The sequence below is a fragment of the Grus americana genome, chromosome 14 (assembly GCF_028858705.1).
Source record: "Grus americana isolate bGruAme1 chromosome 14, bGruAme1.mat, whole genome shotgun sequence".
In the NCBI taxonomy this organism is placed as follows: Eukaryota; Metazoa; Chordata; class Aves; order Gruiformes; family Gruidae; genus Grus; species Grus americana.
The window spans coordinates 6,478,518-6,497,876 of record NC_072865.1 but is presented as its reverse complement, the minus strand read 5'-3'; the positions used below and the strand labels follow the sequence as shown (position 1 = coordinate 6,497,876).

At 49.2% G+C, this 19,359-nt stretch overlaps 2 protein-coding genes across 6 annotated transcripts in view; both read left to right on the top strand.

Moving 5' to 3' along the window:
- Nucleotides 1–11,406, top strand: part of FLT4 (fms related receptor tyrosine kinase 4) — a 60,140-nt gene extending 48,734 nt beyond the window's left edge. For 2 of the 4 annotated variants that reach the window (XM_054841958.1, XM_054841962.1), the window contains 11 exons: nucleotides 196–284; nucleotides 570–717; nucleotides 1,294–1,388; nucleotides 1,493–1,615; nucleotides 2,046–2,157; nucleotides 2,529–2,628; nucleotides 3,128–3,233; nucleotides 4,185–4,324; nucleotides 5,012–5,132; nucleotides 5,917–6,002; nucleotides 7,360–11,406. In XM_054841958.1, coding sequence (XP_054697933.1) covers nucleotides 196–284; nucleotides 570–717; nucleotides 1,294–1,388; nucleotides 1,493–1,615; nucleotides 2,046–2,157; nucleotides 2,529–2,628; nucleotides 3,128–3,233; nucleotides 4,185–4,324; nucleotides 5,012–5,132; nucleotides 5,917–6,002; nucleotides 7,360–7,579 — 1,340 coding nt within the window. In that variant the 3' untranslated portion in view covers nucleotides 7,580–11,406. The remainder of the gene's footprint in view (nucleotides 1–195; nucleotides 285–569; nucleotides 718–1,293; nucleotides 1,389–1,492; nucleotides 1,616–2,045; nucleotides 2,158–2,528; nucleotides 2,629–3,127; nucleotides 3,234–4,184; nucleotides 4,325–5,011; nucleotides 5,133–5,916; nucleotides 6,003–7,359) is intronic. The other 2 variants (XM_054841960.1, XM_054841961.1) reach the window with 2 other exon arrangements.
- Nucleotides 11,407–14,286: 2,880 nt separating this feature from the next.
- Nucleotides 14,287–19,359, top strand: part of RNF130 (ring finger protein 130) — a 54,642-nt gene continuing 49,569 nt past the window's right edge. The window contains exon 1 of one of the 2 annotated variants that reach the window (XM_054841647.1): nucleotides 14,287–15,274. In XM_054841647.1, the coding sequence (XP_054697622.1) occupies nucleotides 15,007–15,274 (268 nt within the window). In that variant the 5' untranslated portion in view covers nucleotides 14,287–15,006. The remainder of the gene's footprint in view (nucleotides 15,275–19,359) is intronic. The other variant, XM_054841646.1, reaches the window with a different exon arrangement.

Genomic DNA, 19,359 nt, shown 5'->3' with positions numbered 1-19,359 from the left:
AGCGCTTGCCCCCTATGTCCTTTCTGCTGGCCATGTGTGTGACTGCAGGGACATGTGGGGTGGTTGATGGTGTGTCTGTGTGCACTTAGGGCAGGTGCCACAGCTCAGTGGGGCTGCACATAACATGAGTTGGGGCAAATTCTGACCATCCCAAGCTCTTATCTCCTCCCCTGACCTTTGGTTTCTTCTCACCAGGTCCACTCATGGTAATTGTTGAGTTCTGCAAATATGGAAACCTCTCCAACTACCTGCGGACCAAACGGGAAGGATTCAGTCCTTACAGAGTAAGTAGCCTCCTTTGCCCCTAGGGACCTGTCCCATGGCTAGGGAAGGAAGGTGTAGCCTGAACATGATCTGACAATGGGACAAAGACACCCTCTGTCCAGCAGCAGGTCAACTTTACACAGTGATCTTGATTCATCAGGGAAGTAATTTATTTCTGTAGTGGGGGATAGGTGCTTCCAGGCCAGAATTACAGTCTAAGAGCAGGGCAAGGCTGTGTAGCTCATGGGTGCAGGGGTTGCAATGTGTGTTGCCTACTGAGGTTTTTGGTTTGGTCTCCTTGCCAGGAGAAGTCTCCCAGGCTGCGTATTCAGGTCCAGTCCATCGTGGAGGCAGTGAGAGCAGACAGGAGGATTCGTTCTGGGACTAGCGACAGTGCTATCTTCAACCGCTTTCTGATGCACAAGAGCCGGACAGCACAGCCAATCCAGGAAGGTAATACTCCAGCCTTAGCAGTGGCTTCTCACCTGGGCCACCAAAAAAATGCCAGACTTGGCTAACTTCGGGAATGGGTAGGGAATGCCAGTGGGGAGCTGGGATCCAGCCTTGGAGATGATCACTCCACTGTTGCATGGCAATTCCCTGCACAGGGCTATTACAGTCCCCCTGTGGTCTCTTGTAATAGACTCTTGAAACCCAGAAGGGAGGATTGAATCCCTTTGGATTCTTTTAGCCTAAAGCAAGGAGAATTGAGGGGGATCTCAGTGAGTCCTCCCTAGGACAGGAATGATGAGCTGACTTTCCAAGTCCCTTCGAGTCCTGTTCCTCACAACTCTGTCTGACTGACATGTGCTGGAGGCTGGACTCATTCTCCTCACACGTCAGCAGGTTCCTGCTGTGTGCTTTCTGCCACCTAAGCGGAAGATCCCAGAGGGGAGGTGGTTACCTCAGTTAGCACTGAGGACTAGCTGTATCTCACCAAGAGGCTGGTTGTATCCTGCAGTCCTGGAGAGAGGCAAGGAGGATAAGAGACCGCTCATGGTCTAATAATTTTCTTGTACTCCTGGACAGTGGATGACTTGTGGCAAAGTCCCTTGACAATGGAAGACCTGATCTGCTACAGCTTCCAGGTAGCACGTGGCATGGAGTTCCTGGCATCCCGAAAGGTGAGTTCACCCTTTCCTTCGCAAGGGGAGGGAGGGTGCTCTGCATTTTCTGATGGTGGTTCCTGACCCTCTGATCTTGCCCCTTCCTCTTCATGTGCCATCAGTGCATCCACAGAGACCTGGCGGCTCGCAATATCCTGCTGTCAGAGAACAATGTGGTAAAGATCTGTGACTTTGGCCTGGCCCGGGACATCTACAAGGACCCCGACTATGTCAGGAAAGGCAGTGTGAGTGTCATTTTCTCAAACTCTACACAGATTAGCTCCCCTTGAAGTGTTCATAAACTACTATGGGGATGGAATAAACTGAGGAAAAGATGAAAAAGGAGGAGTGGAACCACTTGTGTGGCTGGGACCAGGAACCTCTGGCCCAATGGTGTATGTGCTGTCCTCCTCCTCCACCAGCAGGCCTCTGTCTCCTTCCTTCTGCCCTTCAGCCTGTCCTTAATTTACTCTTCTTCCTTTGTACTCTTTCCTCCTGCTTTCAGTGTCTCCATCCCTCCCTCTGGCCTAATGAAACCTCCATTTCTCCACGGAGAGAGGAGCAGGGCTATTGGCTCTGGTTTACTTTCATCCCTTTCATCCCATTGCTACAAGAAAGGCTGTCCTGGGACACGTCCCTGACTGAACATTTATGCCTTGCCTCTCCCTCCTACAGGCCCGTCTCCCACTGAAGTGGATGGCTCCAGAGAGCATCTTTGACAAGGTCTACACTACCCAGAGTGATGTCTGGTCCTTTGGAGTCCTCCTCTGGGAAATCTTCTCGCTAGGTGAGTGCTAGTGAGAGTCACATGCTGCTGAGGGAGACCTCTCTTCCCACATAGCAGCTTGGTGGGTGAATCTGCAGGAGGCCTTGACGCTCTGAAGAATGTCTAAGGAGTGATGGGAAGAGACATCGGTGTAGGCAAAAAAAAAATATGGATGCCATATCCACCCATGAACAGGGTGATGGGGAGACAGGCATGCAGAGGTGGCTTCCAGCTCACTGAAGCAGAGGGGCCTGTCTTGGGCAACACCAAGGACTTGGGCTGTGTATGAGAAGTTACCACATCTCCCAGTGTTTTGGGAGGAAGGGCAGTCTCAGAGGACTGCTTTCTGATGGCACATTTCACATTCCCACCCCTCTTTGAACCTCCTTTAGGGGCATCTCCGTACCCTGGAGTCCAGATCAACGAGGAGTTCTGTCAGAGGCTCAAAGATGGTACCAGGATGAGAGCCCCAGAGTACGCCACAGCAGAAATGTGAGTCAGAAACCCTACAGAGCCCAGCATTGGTCAGAGCACAGCAGTCTGTGGAACAGTAGAAGCGTCCCAGATCCCAGGGCAGGACAGGCCCCTCTATGGGATGCAAAGACCTTTCAGCCAGGGTGGGGGATGAGCCAACACATCCTTTGCTCCGAGCAGCTGCCTGGAGGGCAAGCCAGATGGATTCAAACCAGAGCTCTCTAGGTACCCACCCTTGCCTACCCACACTGGGATAGGTCTGTAGGTGGGCAATGTGCTTTCCTGCTCTAAAGGGTGTCGGAGGTGTCCGAATTAGCTTCTTGTGCACTGTTTTGTTCAGTGCATAATGAACCAACCCCGTTCCAGTAGGTCCACATGGCCATTGTGCTGGGGGGTGCCAAGCTTTCCTTCACAGTGCAGGGTACATGCTGTCCCAGCGGGTACCACGTGGGTGGGAGATGCAGAGTGGGGTAGGAGGGGGTTTCTGTGGCATAAAACCACTATCTCTTCTTGGCAGTTACCGTATAATGCTGACCTGCTGGCATGGTGATCCCAAGGAGAGACCAACCTTCTCTGACCTGGTGGAGATACTGGGGAACCTTCTTCAGGAAAACGTCCAGCAGGTGAAAACCTCTCTGTGTCCCTGCTAAGCTCCAGAGAGCTCTTTCTTCTCCCACCAATAGCTCCCTTCCTGTGCCCTCCTCTGACTCCCTGGCCAATGCAATACCTTTGCATACACCAAGGGATAACACACGGTTTCCTGGATCAGGGGGATCTGTTTCCCAGAACTACCAGAGAGCTCATTTCTGCGTTAGCTCTCTTGCTGCATCCTAATATAGCTCCGCTTCTTGCAGGGTGAGTACCCTCTCAGTCATCATTCCAGTATTTCCATCCTAATCCCCAGATGATTATTTGAAATTTTTCAGCTGAGTCAAGGCCCTGGCACTCCTGCCTCCCACACGCCCGCATAATGAAAACCAGGACTTCACCAGGGTTTCTGAAACTCTATCCTCAGATCTAAATGTCAGGGGCATGTGAACCAAACGACTGTTCCGTTACAGCAGTCAGATATACAAATTTTTCTGAAACTATTACTAATCACTGCCATGCAGAAACTCACTAGAACTTTTAAATGTGATGAGCGTGCAGCTCTGATTTTAACATTTTCTTGATGTTCCATTTCATAAGACAATAGCTAAATACGTAAATACGAGTACTGTTGCATCCTGATGTCCCTGATTTTAACCTTTCAGCACTGGATCCCAGCACAGGCATGACTAAGCTAGAACAATGTGACCCTGGAGCACAGTGCTCTGTCCGTGTAGGCTAGAGGACTGTAGGTGCCATAGGATTGGGTTGTTTTCCTGCTCACACACACCTCCATGTACCTGCAGTAGTCACAGCTACTTAATGCAGAGGGCACAGAAATCCTCCAGCCAGATATTTTGTCCCAGAGAAACAAAAGACAAACTAAAAATTTTCTTCCCCCTCTCTGCCAGCTTCTGCTTGTAGAGCCCTTTCTTGTGGGAAAGCTCTCCCCTTCTTCTAAGGCCATGCACTGTTGTTCTTACCAGGAAGGAAAGGATTACATCCCGCTGAATGACTCTCACAGCTCAGAAGATGATGGTTTCTCCCAGGTGCCTTCCTCTGCCCAGCAAAACTCAGACGAAGAGGACTTTGACATGAGGATACGCTGCCACAGCCTAGCAGCAAGGTGAGTCTCCTCTGAAAAGGGCAGAGAGAGCCCAGCAGGCAGCCAGCAGCCTGAGCTGTAAGGGAGCCTGGGGGATATGGGGAGAACCTGTAGCAAGAGGTTGGAAAAATCCCAGGTGATGAGGTGTGATCCAAGCATTTAGGCCACAGCATCTTGCTTATAAAAGCAAAATCACTTTCCTTTGCTGATGAGAAAGAGCCCTTGATGTGTAAGCCTATGGCATTCCTTCTCCTGCCTCCAGCTACATTGCCAGAGCACCACGTGCCACTAAAGGCATCATGGCCCATCAGGTAGATGAGGAAAGAAGGTGTCAGCTGCCCTTCTGATAGCTCAGGAGCTTCATCCTATTTATTCCTAACTAACCCAAACAATTAGGCTTAGGCTTCTCATCTCTGGGGAGCTGTGGTAGTGTGATGCCTGGGATCTATATGACATTACTCTGCTTATGCAGAGTAGAGAGGTAACCAGGCCCTGATTCGACCAGGAAGTCTGGGTGCTCCCCACTGTAGAAGAAATATAGGGTTCAGAGGCCTAAGGTGACCCTATTCCCCTCCCAAAATCCATCATTTGGGTCATCCACCTCCCTGCAGACTTTGGTTGCACAGAGAGGAGGTCAGGTTCAGATCCTGTTTATTCAGGACATTGACTCTGTTGGTTTTACTGAATACAGTATGCTTCTGTCGGCAGATACTACAACTGTGTCTCGTTCCCTGGTTGTTTGACGGGAGGAAATCAGATCAGGTGTCCATCCAGGATAAAGACATTTGAAGAGTTTCCCATGACACATACAATGTACAAGGCACACCCGGTGAGTAGCACTTGAGTGGGGTTGAGCAAGGGGCAAGGAAATGTTCGGCTGTTTCCTGACACCTTTGCTGTTAAGACCGTGGAAGGAAAACCGCTCCTATCTAATGTCAGTCTGTCTGTGTCATTCTGTTGAGTCCGTCCAGTGCTATGCACATTCATTTCTCCACCTGGCACATAGGGGTTTCTCTGCAGCGCAGCTTGTACTGCCTAAGTGTGAAATAGGGAAGTTAGATCTACAAGCAAGGATTATAAAGGACCTCAGAGAAGAGCCTGCTCTTCACCCTTCTGAAATCTATGAATATGGCCTGGTTAACCGTACTGAAATCCAGCCAGGACTAGATAAATCCAGAATGTTTGTCTGGAGCTCCCCTCTCCTGACCCACACAGCAGTGTGCAGTGGGGGCCCTCCTGGCCTCTCTGAACTGGGCTGGTACTTGTATCTTCTGTAGTAGCAAAACTCAAGTCATACCCATAGTCTCAGAGGAATCTCTCACAGATTTAATGGTAATACATGTTCCAGGCAGGGAGCACTCTTTTTTTTTTTTTTCCCCCAAAAGTGGCACTGAACTGCACACACAAATCCTACCTTTGTATGCACTGCTTTTAAGAAGGCACCTAAGAAAATCAGTTCCAGCAAGACTGTGGAGAATGCTGGTAAAGTGCCCCTACTCCTTTTTTCCCCATCACAGATACACATGATCTCATGTCCTGAATGATTCCTCCTCCCTTCCCACTCTGATCAGTCGACAGGGATGTTACTGATAACTCCTGTTGCTTCCTTCCAGGACAATCAGACAGACAGTGGGATGGTTCTGGCATCTGAGGAATTTGAGAGGATAGAAAACCGACACAGAAAAGAAGGTGGATTCAGGTACTCCTTAAGTCTAGCCACTCAGACCTCCCTGCTGCCAAATGCAGACCAGGAGGCAGCTCTTGGTGTCTCCCCATAGGGTATACCTTTGGGGCTCCCAGCAGCAGCAGGGCTGTGGGCCCTGAGCCAGATAAGTCCATGCAGACATTAACAAGAGGCAAAAAGCACAAAGAACAGACCTGCCTGCTGCTTCCTAGGGTTTAAAAAAATAAACTGTGTCTACTCAATGAGAGTGTGTCTGTTAAGATAATGAGGCACAGTGGAGTGACGGTGTTCAGATGACTTTTAAAGCTTATTGACATTTTCTGGTGAAATGTGTCAGGGCTTGTTCAAACAGTGGCAGGTGGAATGGATGGAAACTATTCAGCTGCCACCTCCCTCCCCCAGCCCTGGCCCCGATGTGGCATTGCAGGGATGGGACAGGCCTTAGGACTTCCCGCATGCCAGTACTGAGCCTGGCAGGTTGGGCTGGCACTCTCAGGGCTGAGGATGTCATGGATGGTTATGTCCTTGCCCCAGGCTTGGAAACTGGGCAAGAACCTGTCTATCTTCTCTCTGCTTGGTGCCAGAGCAGGCTGGGACCTTGTCTCTGTGACAGTGTGTTGAGCAAACCATGTCAGCTCATGCGTAGACAAGGCCAGTCCCAAGCCTCTTCCTCACCTCTGCCTCCCAGCATCAGATCAGACTGGTCATTGTCTTTTCCCTGAGCCATAGCCCTGTGGCCTCTCTGCTGTTGTATCAGACTGTCTCCTGCTTCTTGTCCTTGTCCTCTTTTCCCTAAGGCACGTTCCTGTTGTCTCCTACACCGTGGGCTACCTGGTGTCCCATCTCCTGGAAAACAGGGCCCTTAAACCTCTCCTTCATTGTGTCCCTGCCCTCGCTTTTGTGACTTCTTGCTAGTCACCTGGTATTGGCAGGTGCTGAGATGGGGTTGCTGATTTCCTCCCACATCTTCTTCATCATCTTCATTTGTTTCCTTTCCCCCCATCCTGGCTGTTGGTTTATATCAGCTTCTGTTACTCCTGCCAGGTCTAGGAGCAATTGAGGAAATGTCTCTTGTCTCTCCCTGCTCATTGGGGTCCCAACCCTTCCCTGGGCTTCCCAAAGGTATCTAGAAGAGCTGAAATAACTCTGTTGCTGAGTTACGTGCAGATTTGTCACAAAACATACGGGCTGTGCTTAGGTTTAGAGCAAGGCCTGGTGCTGTGCTTTGAAATGGAGGTGTAGGTCCATTCCTGACCTTGCCTCTGCCCCGTGCTTTAGCAGGGGATGTTTCCTGAAGGTGGGATCTCTCTAAGCAGGACAGAGCCTTTCCAGGAGTGCTCAAACTGACCTTCTGTGTCTCTCTTTCTCACAGCAGTAAAGGGCCAAGCCGAACTGCAGAGCTGCCAGGGGAACAGTCGGACCTGCGGGGCAGATGTCGGCCGTCATACGGGTCCCAGGTCGGAGGCCAGACTTTTTACAACAGTGAATACGGGGAGCTGTCAGAACACTCTGAGGATGGCAGCTGCACCCCGCCTGGAGAGGGGGCCAGTCCCCCCACTCTCCACACTTCCTTCTTCTCTGAGCAGTACTAATGGCATCAGGCCCTGGAGGCACCTGCCAAGGCATCCCCTCTCCCCCTCCAGGCACATCATCAGGGTCACTCAGAGCTTCTCCTTCAACCTATGCCCAACCCCAGCATGGAACCTACCCCGAACAGATGGGGAACACCGATGTCCTTGGAACCGCAGCACGATGGCCCACAAAGCACCTCCAGCTGCAGCTTCCCCATGCCAGGACTGGAGAGAGTACCTTGCTGATTCCTTGTGTTTCTTTTCTTCCTGTGGCTCAGACAGATGCATTCTGCCAGCAAGTGGGTGCCTGTGTTCAGCACTACAGCACCTTCTGCCTAGCATCCAGCCTCCACTCAGATCAGCTTCCCATTCAGAAAGCCCATTTCAGGTCAGATATAAATAGATCTGTCTTAGTCTCAAGTTTCTTCCTGGTGTGCAGCCTGAATGTTTTTCCTTGGATTGCTTCCTCCTCCTCTCCTCATGATGTCAGCTGCTGAGCTGCAGAGCAGAATCAAAGAGAAGAAATCCCTAGTGGTATTAACAGCAAGAGCAGGACATTTTAAAGAGGTGTACGGAGAGATCCCGAGGGATCTTTGTAAATGTTCGCACACGCTGTTCATTCTGGGTAGGTGCCAGCCTATCCATCTCTGCTGCAAGCAACACCCACATCCCTATCATCTCTGCTGGGGGAAACCTGTCAATCTGCCTTACCACCAGGATTATTTTAGCCATCCCAACACAGCTAGTGCTGAGCAGACCATCAGCTGATGGCTAGAGTCCTCCCAGTGAGATAAATAGCACCTCTTTTTGCAGGCCCTGTGCAAAACAGGATTTATATGATCTGTGCTGGGAGCAGGTTACTCACTGGTCTGCTGCTCTCGTCTTCCCCTTCTTCCAGAGCAGTGTTGAGATCATTTGTTGCTCAAGTGAGAAATTAAAGCAAAGCTGTGTTAATTTCAGCTGGCTTCTAAACATAGAGTGAAAATGGGTTGTTTGCTGGGAGGAAAAGGATCAAAGTGGTAGGGAGTGAAATGTTTATTTTCAAGTTGCTGCAAGGGTTTTGGAAACAATGGAAGGAACAGAGCTCCAGCAGTGAGGTGCCCTGGGCGGCATCCCCTGGTGCGTTGGCATCACTGAGCACATGGAGGGCAGCACCTGCCCAGGGCTCAGGCCCCAGTTCTTCCTGGATGGACAGTTCTGCACCATGACCTTTCCGGTCGCCCTTGTTCCCTGGCTCTAAGGAGGCACTCTCTGCCCAATGTGCTCCTCTTCAGGTTTTGTTGCAGAGCCGCCAGCACAGTGTATCCATCTCTAGGGGACTGAGAAACATTTATTTGCTGAGGAAACACCTCATCACTTGAGTCTTTTGTTTCTGAAAGATACCACGTGAATTCAGAGCTCTAGGGAACCTCTGCAGCCCCTCTCTACAGATTTCTGTGCTGCTGCCTCACCACTTCCCACCTACTTCTTTCCATCCTGCTCACAATCCGAGAGCTCAGCCACAGAGCACGGTTACGTCACCGTCAGAGGAGTCTGGGTGAAGAGGCTCATCTGAACAGCTTGTCATCATCTCTTCTCCCACGTGCCCATTGCTGGCAGAGCTCCTTGCACCAGGGCATCTCAGCGCCGGGAAGTTTCTGCTTGCAGGCTGCACCTTTGTGCACAGAGCCAAGGGTTTGGTTTGGACTTTTAAAATCATGTTTCCTGTCAGACGTACTGCTTTCCCAAACTGTATTTCTTTTCCAGCAGTGAGTTTCATGTGTTTCCTGACGTGAGCCTGTGAGTCCTTATGGATGACTTTCCCAAGTCTTAATTATAGTTCTCTGTACAACTGTAATGGGGAGATTTATTTAGCACATGGGAAAAGCATGCCTGTCATTCAGATTCTCTAAGCCTGTGCGGAGTGCTTGATGTTCCCCTCCCTTTTCGTGTCAGCAGGATGACATGGCTGCAATTTCCATGGCAAAAAGAGGCACAAAACTGGACCAGCTTGAGCCAAACTGGCTCGGGATGTGAAATTGGAAATTGCATGTAACAGTGAATTCCCTGACTTCTACTGGTGTCCCCTCAAGTTGCCAGGAATTTAAGCATCTTTAAGTAATTGTTATGACTCAGTAAGAATCCTCTGGCAGGAGATGGTGGAGATCCAGGCCAAGGAAGTAGGACAGCCAGTGGGGTGTAGGCCAGACCAAGTTCTCCTGCCCTCATCTTGCCCTGGTTTTTGAACTGGTGGTTCCCTTGACAGAAGGAAGGCTGCATGTGGCCCATGCTGCTGGGGGTCTCCACCGGCATTCATATGGGTGGAAGGTGACAGATGGCTGAGCTAAATTCAGACTGTTTGCTTGGTGATGTGCACCCGTAGGACCCAGGCTCTCGTTTCCAGTGCTTCACAAACAGTGCTCTGCCTGGAAGCACAGCCCCACCTGAGAGAGGGCCCAAGAAAGAGGCCTATAAATTAAATAATAGTTGAAAAACTGAATTCCAAAATAGCTGCAAGTCCTTGTCCATATGTGAGGGATAGAAATGTACCAGCAAAGCCCGATGCTTGCAGGGCACCGGCAGGATTCCTCAGCAGAAAGGGGACAGAGGCATCGGAGCGCCCTGGCTGGCTGTCAGCACTCCCAACCAGCCAGGACAGCTGCACTGTGTCTCTGGGTTCAGCTGTTAATTGCTCACGAGCATCCTTGTGGAGAAGGGTTACTTCATCAGAGCCATTGTTAATGATCCCTGGCTTCACTCTGGGCAAAGCACTGGTGCAACATCTGATTTTTGAACATTCAAATAATTCGGCTCCACAGAAGTTTATTTTCTCTCTTTTGCACCATCTTGATGGGGGTGTGGAATCAGATCCTATTGTGTCTGCATCAACAGCATTGCATGAACAATGCAGCCATGATACGAGCACACATCAGCTCCTCTTCAGACACTCCTGCTGATGAAGAACAATTGTAGCGTGGAATATTGAAGAGCTGTTGAGACAATCGTACTTTCGCTCTCTTAAAAGTATACTAAAATTAGAGTGTACGAACCTGATATCCTTCCCCACACTTTTGCATTATTTCTGGCTTTTTTTTTTTTCTTTTTTTACAGTCTCCAGATAAGCATGAGCATGAAATGAAGCTGGTCTGTTTTGGTTTTAAGATGTGAGGCAACAGTGTTGTCTGTCTTTCCACAGTGACAAGGGAGAATTTAAAATTTTAAAACCCAGGGTTCGATAATTGTGTGTGCTCCATTGACAATGCACTCTCTGTTGTGTTTTGTTTGGGCTTTTTAACTGGAACTCAACATCAAAGCTAAGCTATTTATCATCCTCCTCCTTTAAAATGACTGTTCCCGGCCTATGTGCAGTCTCATTTTTCCTTACAAAAGTGTTGGTGTTGGGAGGACATTCCTCCCTCATGAAAACAAAGCGTTGGGTCCCCTACTTGCAAATACATGTGCGTCTCTGAAGAAAAACCTGTGTATCAAGTAACACTTCATTTATATTGCAATATTTTAACCTGGTACCTGTTGTTGCTACAGCAGCATTCAATGTTTCAGTGGGCTGCCTTTGAAGCAAGTAGGTTACAACATGGGTTATGTGCGAGTACAAAAGTGTGGTCTGTGTGTGAGTGAGTGTTTTGTGGGTGAGTGTTTGGGTGTTTGCACGTGTGAAGTTTTCCTACCAGTGAGCGTATGTGAGTGTTTATAACTCACGTTGAGTCTTGTCTCTGGAAGTTCACGGTTATATATCAAACCAGTTAGAACACTGCTTTCTTTCCTCTCCTCCTATAGTACTTGTTATCCTTTGTCATTAAGAGTTTTGTTGTAATATCTAAATGTGAAAATGAATAAAGTCATAACTGGCAGCCGCTCTCTGTGCACGGTGCTGCAGCACTCCTCTGCCCCCGGCTGCCCACGCAGCACTGGGCAGCTCTACTCTGGCCCAAGCAATTAGCACATTTTGGGTTTATTATTTTTACTTTTGTGTCCTTTTGCATTTCGCCGCATCCTCTAGGAAACAGCTGGCCTTTGCGGCATTTCCATCCAGGATGAAACTCAGTCTTTTCTCATGATGAAGCCGGATATGCTTTGGTTAAGCTTGCTGACAGTAGCCGGCAGCCCAGCTCCCAGCCCTTCGCCCCGCCGCCACCTCCCGCCGGATCCGCGACCCTTCCTCACTGCCTCGTCCCCGGAGTCTGGGACCCCACGGTTCCCCTTTCCCCTCCTTCACCACACACCGACGGGCGCCGGGAGGGACCAACGGCGGCGGATCCCCCCCCGCCAGGATCCCCCTCAGCGCACGGAGCCCCCTCAGCGGGCGGAGGGAGGCACGGCGCCGCCCTGCAGGTGGCGCCCTCGTCTCGGCGGCGGCCGCGGGCCCCGGGGCAGAGCCCGGGCGGGAAAATGGCGGCGGGGTGCGCCGAGGGCTTTTGGCAATTAAAAGCTGACAGGAAAGCGAAGGGTGGGGGTGAGTCACGGCCGGGATCTAGGCTGAAGGAAATGTTCCGCGCCTGGGGAGCGCTGGAAATGGAACATAAATGGATTTATGACCATTTCCCACCCAAAAAAAAATCACCAGGAGCCGGGGTGAAACCTGAAGCATGGCTCCTTCCTTACCCCTGTGGTTACAGGTGAAGACCTCAGTGCTATTTGCCTGTCCAAAAAAAACCCAACAAAACGGTCCTCTGACGAGTGGCTGCCAGCAAAGGTACAGCTACCCTGTGCAGGAAACCTGGGGACATTCCCCTCAGCTCCAGCCTCTCCACTGCCATCCCTTCATCCAGCTCCTCCACCCATTAAAGCAGCCAAAAGGACCTTTTAACCCTCTTCTCCCCATCCAGGGACCTGAGGAATGAGGAGACTGAAGATGCTCTGTGCTTAAATACCCCATTTTTGCGCACCTCAGTTGCTCTTCTCCTGGGGCCACGAGCACTCAGACGCTCCTCTCCTGCCTCCCAGCCTGTCCGTTGGAGAGGGAGAGGTAGGAGAGCAGCGTCCGAGCACTCGTGGCCCAAAACAACCTCCTGCATGAGAAGGGATAAGGATGGCATCAAGCAGGAAGCCCTTGCTGGATGGTAAGACTGCCCCTCTTCTGCAGAAACGCAACCCACAAGAAGCTGAATGGGGCAAAATGAAAAGCAGCCTTTTCCTGTGGTTAGAAAAGAGAACTAGGAAGTTGCTGGTTGGGCCCTTCGACTTGTTTTGCTTCTGACGTGGCCAGTGTATGTTTTCTCAATGCTTTTCAAAAGTCCTTGGCGATCTTTCTCTGAAAGGTGATGCAGGAATAGCAAGGAATCCTTCAGGCTTCGAGTATTCCCTGGCCCCTTTTTGCATCAAAACGATGCAGAGCTCTTAATGCTAAAAAAATCAAACTACTGTCTGCACTGCAAGAACGACGGCTCTGAAACATGTCCTGCACAGTGCAGTATCGGTGCGTTTGCCACCACTCTCGCCCTCCACCTGGGGTGAAAGTCTGGGTGAAATATTGAAAAGCAAGAAATGGCATGTGGTTCCTCCTCCAGCATTCACCAAGAAGGGCAAAAATTTAAAAAAAAAACCAAAACAACAAAACAACAGTGGAAGCAGAACATTCAGCTGCTACTTCAGAAACATTTCCTGGGTTGTACTGACATTTCTATAGAGCTTTTCATAAACAGCTTTGCAGAGGATTTTACAGAGCCATAAGCGACATGCCTTTAGCAAATCCCACAGGTCCATCCTGCTCCGAGACAGAGGTTTGCAAGCCTGCTGCTTTCCTCAGGAATGGCATGGATCTCTCGGAGGGCAGGATTAGAGCCCCCACTTGCATCTCAACAAAATAAACAGAGTTTGATGGTGTTATCTTACATGCATATGTCACCAGCTACATCACAGATAAACTACAGAACCATCCAAAAGGGAACAGTTCAATAAAATGCTTAGGCTTAACTTATCACTGGGCCTTCCCGCACAGCTGGGGAAGTCACCAAGGAGACCATATCTCAAAAGAACGGCAGCACAGGTATTTGTTCAGAAATTTAGAAAATATCCTAACTCACAGCCCCTGCAGTACTTGTTCTCTTTGCTATAAGTAATTTTCAGATAGTTTGCCTTTCAAAATCTGAGGCCATTACATTTTGTTACATCTCTGAAGAGGCTGAAATCCTTAAAACCATGACATTAGTTACAGTAATTCATCAAGTCCTGTTTTACAGTATTTCATGGGATTAAAATTTATTAACAACATTTGAGTGGTTGTAAGAGTTCCCATTTTAGTATGCCAGAAGTAACTCCAAATTAGGTCAGAGTGACCAAATTCTGACACAGAGGCTGTGTTGTTCCTGACCCAAGAGCACTTTCGGTGTTAACTGGACACACTGAACACGCACCACCTCTCTTTCACACATACAGCACTTTTTCCCCCCATTTCAGACACACTTTTGAACCATCTCTCCTATTTTTGATGGTCAGCGCTCCTGATCCGGAAATTCACGACGCTGAGGAGCCACGGCAGCCCGTATGCGTCCCTACACCTAATTCCTCGCAGACCTGCAGGTCGCTAGAGCCCAGCGTTCCTTACAGATGCCGGTGAAGCTCCGGGCCGGACAGGACCTCGCCCGCACCACGCCATGGCGGCCCATCTCTGCAGCGCCACGGCCCCGGTGACGTCATCCGATAGAGCCCCGCCCCTCGTCTAGCCCCGCCCCCGAGGGTGTGGCTTTTACCCTAGTCCCGCCTCTCGCCCTCGTGGCGCTGGGCGGGGCGGAGCGCGCCTGCGCAGTGTGGGGAGCACCGGGCTGCAGTCGAGGCGCCGGGCGCGGAGCCGGCGGCAGAGCGTGGTGCAGCTGCGGAGAGGCGCGGGGGGCCCTGCCGCCCACGGGACGAGCCGAACATGGAGCGGTGGTCACCGGCTGCGGCCGCCGGCCTGGGCAGCGGGATGCGCCGCCCGCCGCACTAAGGCGGCGGCGAGCCCCGAGGAGAAGCGAGGCGGTGCGGCGACCCGAGCTCCAGGCGAGCCCTGCGGCCGTGTGTGAGCGTGACTGAGGCGGCAGCGGCGGCTCCTCCCGGCGGCCTCCTCGGTGCCGGCGCGGGGCTGTGCGGGGAGGGGGCCGCGGCGCCGCCCCCGCCTCCTCCCCTCGCCCGGCACGGGCAGAGGCGGGCGGCCGGAGCACCCCCGCGGTGGCAGCGGGCGGGCGGCATGAGCGCGGCGCCCTGAGGGGCCGGCGGAGCGGGACTCGCCCCGAGCAGCCTCCCCCGGGGGCCGCGGCCGGCGGATCGGACTCGGCTGGGACCTGCCATGACTCCCCTGGCTCCTCCCATGGCATGAGCCCGTGCTCTCCTCCCCCCCTCCGCCTGCTTTTGGTCTTTCTCCGCTCCTGGGCTGTCAGATGGGATAAAATACGCCCGGGCGTGTGGGGCTCGGGGCTGCCGCGGGCGGAGCGGCGGAGGCAAACCGGTGACGGCCCTCGGTTCGCCCGGAGTCGAAGATGAGCTGGTGGTGGGCTCGCCAGCACCGGAACGGCGGCTCCTCCGTGCTGCTGCTGCTGCCGTTGCTGCTCTGGCACTGCTGGGTCCGGCCGTCCGGCGCCGACAACGCCAGCCAGGCGTACTACACCGCCCTCATCAATGTGACGGTGCTGAGCCCCGAGCGGGGCGGCCCCACGCTGCTGAGGATCGACCGCGGCCGCTACGGGCAGGATTCCCCCAAGGTGGAGGTCAAGGGCCTGCTGGTGGCTCCCGTCCCCATCAACGGAGGTAAGGCTTCCTTTGCAGCCGTCGGTCGTTTGCTGCCGGCTGCCTCCCTTTGCGGGGTGGTTGGCCTTTGTCTGAGCTTTGCAGACTTTCCTAGAGAGCTCTGACAAAAGAGGAGGAAGAACTTGCCCAGAGGAAAATTAAAAAAAAAAAAAAAATCCACGATCTGAAAGTGCTGGCTTTAATAACGGTTCTGCAAAGCATAATGTGTTTTGCAGCATGGATCCCAGTAGGCTAGTCATATTGAGCGATGAAGGTGTTATTTCTAAACTAATTACAGGGAGTCGGTAGCGATAGTTAACAGTATTTGATTACAGCGTTTCCATGAATCTCAGAACAGCTGCATAGCTCTCTCACTGTGATAGATATGCATCTGGATGGCTTTTGCAGCTGCATGAAGTCATGATTGTTCAGTGTACATTTATTAAAAATGCCGTTTAAGCTGTCCATCAAGACTTAAAAGGACTGAAGCCATCAAGCTGTTATTCTTCATGGCTAGTCCAAAATGTGCTTGTTTGCAGTACTGAACACTACTTCCAAGTCAGTCTTCTTTTTAGTAAGTGCAGCTGTTGTCCATTGTTTTCTGACAAATGTTGGTTAGAGAACACCAATTTAAACAAGTGAGAGTAGTATCTTTATTTTTGCCTAAAATGAAATCAATTGCTTCAGTCATAATGATGTAGTTTTTTGTAGTATCTTGTTTAGAAAACCCTCTTGACGTTATCTAAAGTGCTATCTTTAAGAAATGGACCACTTGATGGATCACAGTGGTCCCAACCTGTCTACTGGACAGTAAACCTCTCAATAATGCATTAAGTGAAATAATGTAGTCAGTTAAAACTAGATTCTAAGTAGTGAATATTAAGAGTTTTTTAAAAGGATTGATAACACAGAACTACTGTATTATTAAAAGCTTCTTGAGAATTTACCAGCTCTTAAGATCAGGAAAATACTTTGATGCTTCTTCAGAACAAAACGCATTCTGCTAGGCAGCCTGCTCTAAGCTTCTTCTATGTATGAAGCAGACCGTGCATCAGCAGATGCTTGTCAGTTTTATTGAAGCTCTGTTTCATTAGCTTTACAAAGTGTTAACTAGAATATATTAATACAGCATATTTTTGAGTGGAAGGGTGAGAAAGCAGAAATTGTTGAGCAAGTCTGCTGTAAAATGATTTTCATTTGCACGTCAAATCCTACCTTCACCGTGCTTTCTGAGTCAGCTATCATCAAATATGCTTAGACTTTCCTCCTCCTGCTTCCTGGTATTCCTCACTTACACACACACACCCCTCAATCACCATATGAAATCGGAGGCTGTCCTGAAAGTGTTAGGCATGTAAACATGTTATTGCAAGTAGTATTTTTAGGGGTTTAAAAACTGCTGCCTTTTAATATATGCAAGATATCAAAACACATGATTTGTTTAGTAGCTGCATTATTTGTCAAGAAAAACTTTTTATATCAATTATTCTTTAACCTGCATCTGTAACTTTTTTTGCTTTCTTCTGATATGGTCTTCACTAAAGTGTGATTAAAATACTGAGGGAGGCTGACAGCATTTTTCACTGGAAGCTAATAGTGAGAGAAGATCTAAATAAAATTCTGAGCAGTCCATAAACAGCATTTATATGCCTAACTGTTAATTATTTTATGATTAATAATATTCAGTGAGAAAGCACAGCAGGAATCATGAAATTGCAGACCTCAGTTTCTGCAGTTTTGACATGCTGCAGTCATTAAAACTTTGCCATCAGTTGTTGGGGAGACTTCAGTTTTGTCCTTCTGTTTGTCAACAGAAGACTGTTAAAGCAAACACTGCAGCAGTTGTCTTCTTTTAAAGTTCTTCTGAATTGTTCTATGTAGGTTCTTATAGCATACATTTTATCTGAATTTTGCTGAAGTGCACTTCATATGCCTTAAAAATATTTCATGTAGTAGGAAAGACTGGAATATTTTATGCTTTTAGTTAAGATGCTCTCAAACACTTAAGAGTCTTATGTTTATGTTCTTGTGCTTTTTTGTATCTAGAATTGATAAAAGACAATGCTGTCTTGCTGAAAGTAATTGCTCTAATGCCTTTTTATCAGCCTGTTAACATTGCTGTAGAACTTGTTTGCAAAATATCTTTTTCTGATAGCTCTTAACACAAGTAGCTAGCACCAGCCTCTGCTTTTAAAGTAGTAAATGCTCTACCCCAGTTCTCCTGTGTCCTAAGAAGAAAAGGACTCCACAACTGTTAGCAACTATGTTTGAAGATACCTTGACTCTGAAACTGCTTTGATGTCAAGCATTCACCCATTCATGGACTGTCCCTAGAAATTTCCACAAACATGGGTGATCTCTTAGCACCTTGATGGCGTAGACTGGGACATGCAAGTTTTAGAGGTGAAATGTCCTTAATGTCACGCTTTTGTATGCTGCGTTAAGATCCCTTACTCATTGCCTGCAGGGAAAGAAATTAATTTACTAATTCAAAATTTAGCCAAAGATCTGCTGCTGAACATACAACATTTGTAATAGCACAGCCTGTGATTTTAAGTGTTCTTGAATATGCCCAATATTTTATATACTACTTTTTGAAGGTCCCAGTCCTGTGTAATTACCCATCCTTTAAATTTCAGTGCAGAATGATATATTCAATCACTTCTGTTTCTTTAGCAGAATTTCTTTAATCAAATTCAACCTTGTCATGTTAATGCATGTATCAAAACTCTTTCCCTGTTCTTTTTATAGACCCTTGTATGAAATTGATACTGGTTTTCAAAAGCAATGTTCCCCTGGAAGTGATATGGCAGTAATCCGCATGACCGCTTGTGAATGTGACTTGTGAAAGCGTAGCTCCAGCGAGCTGTTGGTCACAGTTGGCTGCTGGGTGTAAATACAGCACCTGTGTATGCGTATCTTTCCAAGTGCGTTAAATGCATGGTAACAGCAGAGTTTCTCTGTTAATCTCTCTTTGGTTCTTCCACTTCTAGTTCCTTTTCTTACTTCCTCTAATGTGTTAATCTTTTGTCATGACTTAAATAATTTCTTATTAGAAGAGCATTTTAAACAGCTTCTGGATACGAATGCTTGCAGATTATAAAAAAAAATGTTCCTTTTGTTCTGCATGGAAGGATAAGAATGAAATGCATCTTCACAGCCTTATGCAGCTTTTCTGATAGTTTAGTTCAGGTTTATGTCTTCGATGAGGTTACTGAGCACTGCTCATTGAGTGCCTTACTCTGTTATTTTTGACTTTTTGGAACCAGCAGCCCAGACTTCTCACAGTAGGTACTCGTGGTGTGTCTGTATAAGTGTTCAACCCTGTGACACTAGTGACCTCTGCTTTTGAGCATCTTTGGAACTAGGTGCCTGACACCAGTTGTGATGCTGATCTTTAGGTGTCAGGCATATTCTTCTTGCTATGACTAACCAAGCAGGAAGCCATTGAAAACTCCCTTTAACGATTCTTGGTAGAAACTGCAGCGCTCTGTGGCTTAGCTCCCTCAGAAACCTTCTCTGTGGTGAACAGGACTCTTCTGTAACTATTGAATCTGGGTTATTGCATGCCATTCTGGGTTTGGATACACAGTTGAGAACTGGAAACGTCAGTCCTGTGTGCTCTCCAAACCCCCTCGCAGAGGGTCGGACCTTGCCGGGAGGTGAGTTTCTGTGCACCTTGGGTAGTGGGGAAGCAGGCAGGGTAAATAGGGCTGGAGAGTGATAGGAAGTGAAACAGCACCAGACTCAAAGCCAAACTTGAAAACGTGAAGACTTGTGGAGTTAATAGGTCGGGAACGAGGGGGTTAGGGGGGTGGAAGGGGACTGGAGCCTAAAGGGCTTCTGGAGAGGTGATGGCTGGACGAAAGCTGCTTGGGGAAAGAACTCGTAGAAAGGGGAGATCTCTGCTGAAGGGTTAGTAGGGTTGCGGCTGGGCAAGCAGACTGAAAATTTGAGGAAAAACATGTTATAAGAAGGTGGAAGTAGGGAAGAAACAATATTGGCACAATGTTAAGAACAGAGGTATATCGTGCATGATACTGTAACATTTTGTAGCATCTGACACTTCATAAACACCTTGTGTGAACAAGTTTTAGCTGCGGAAG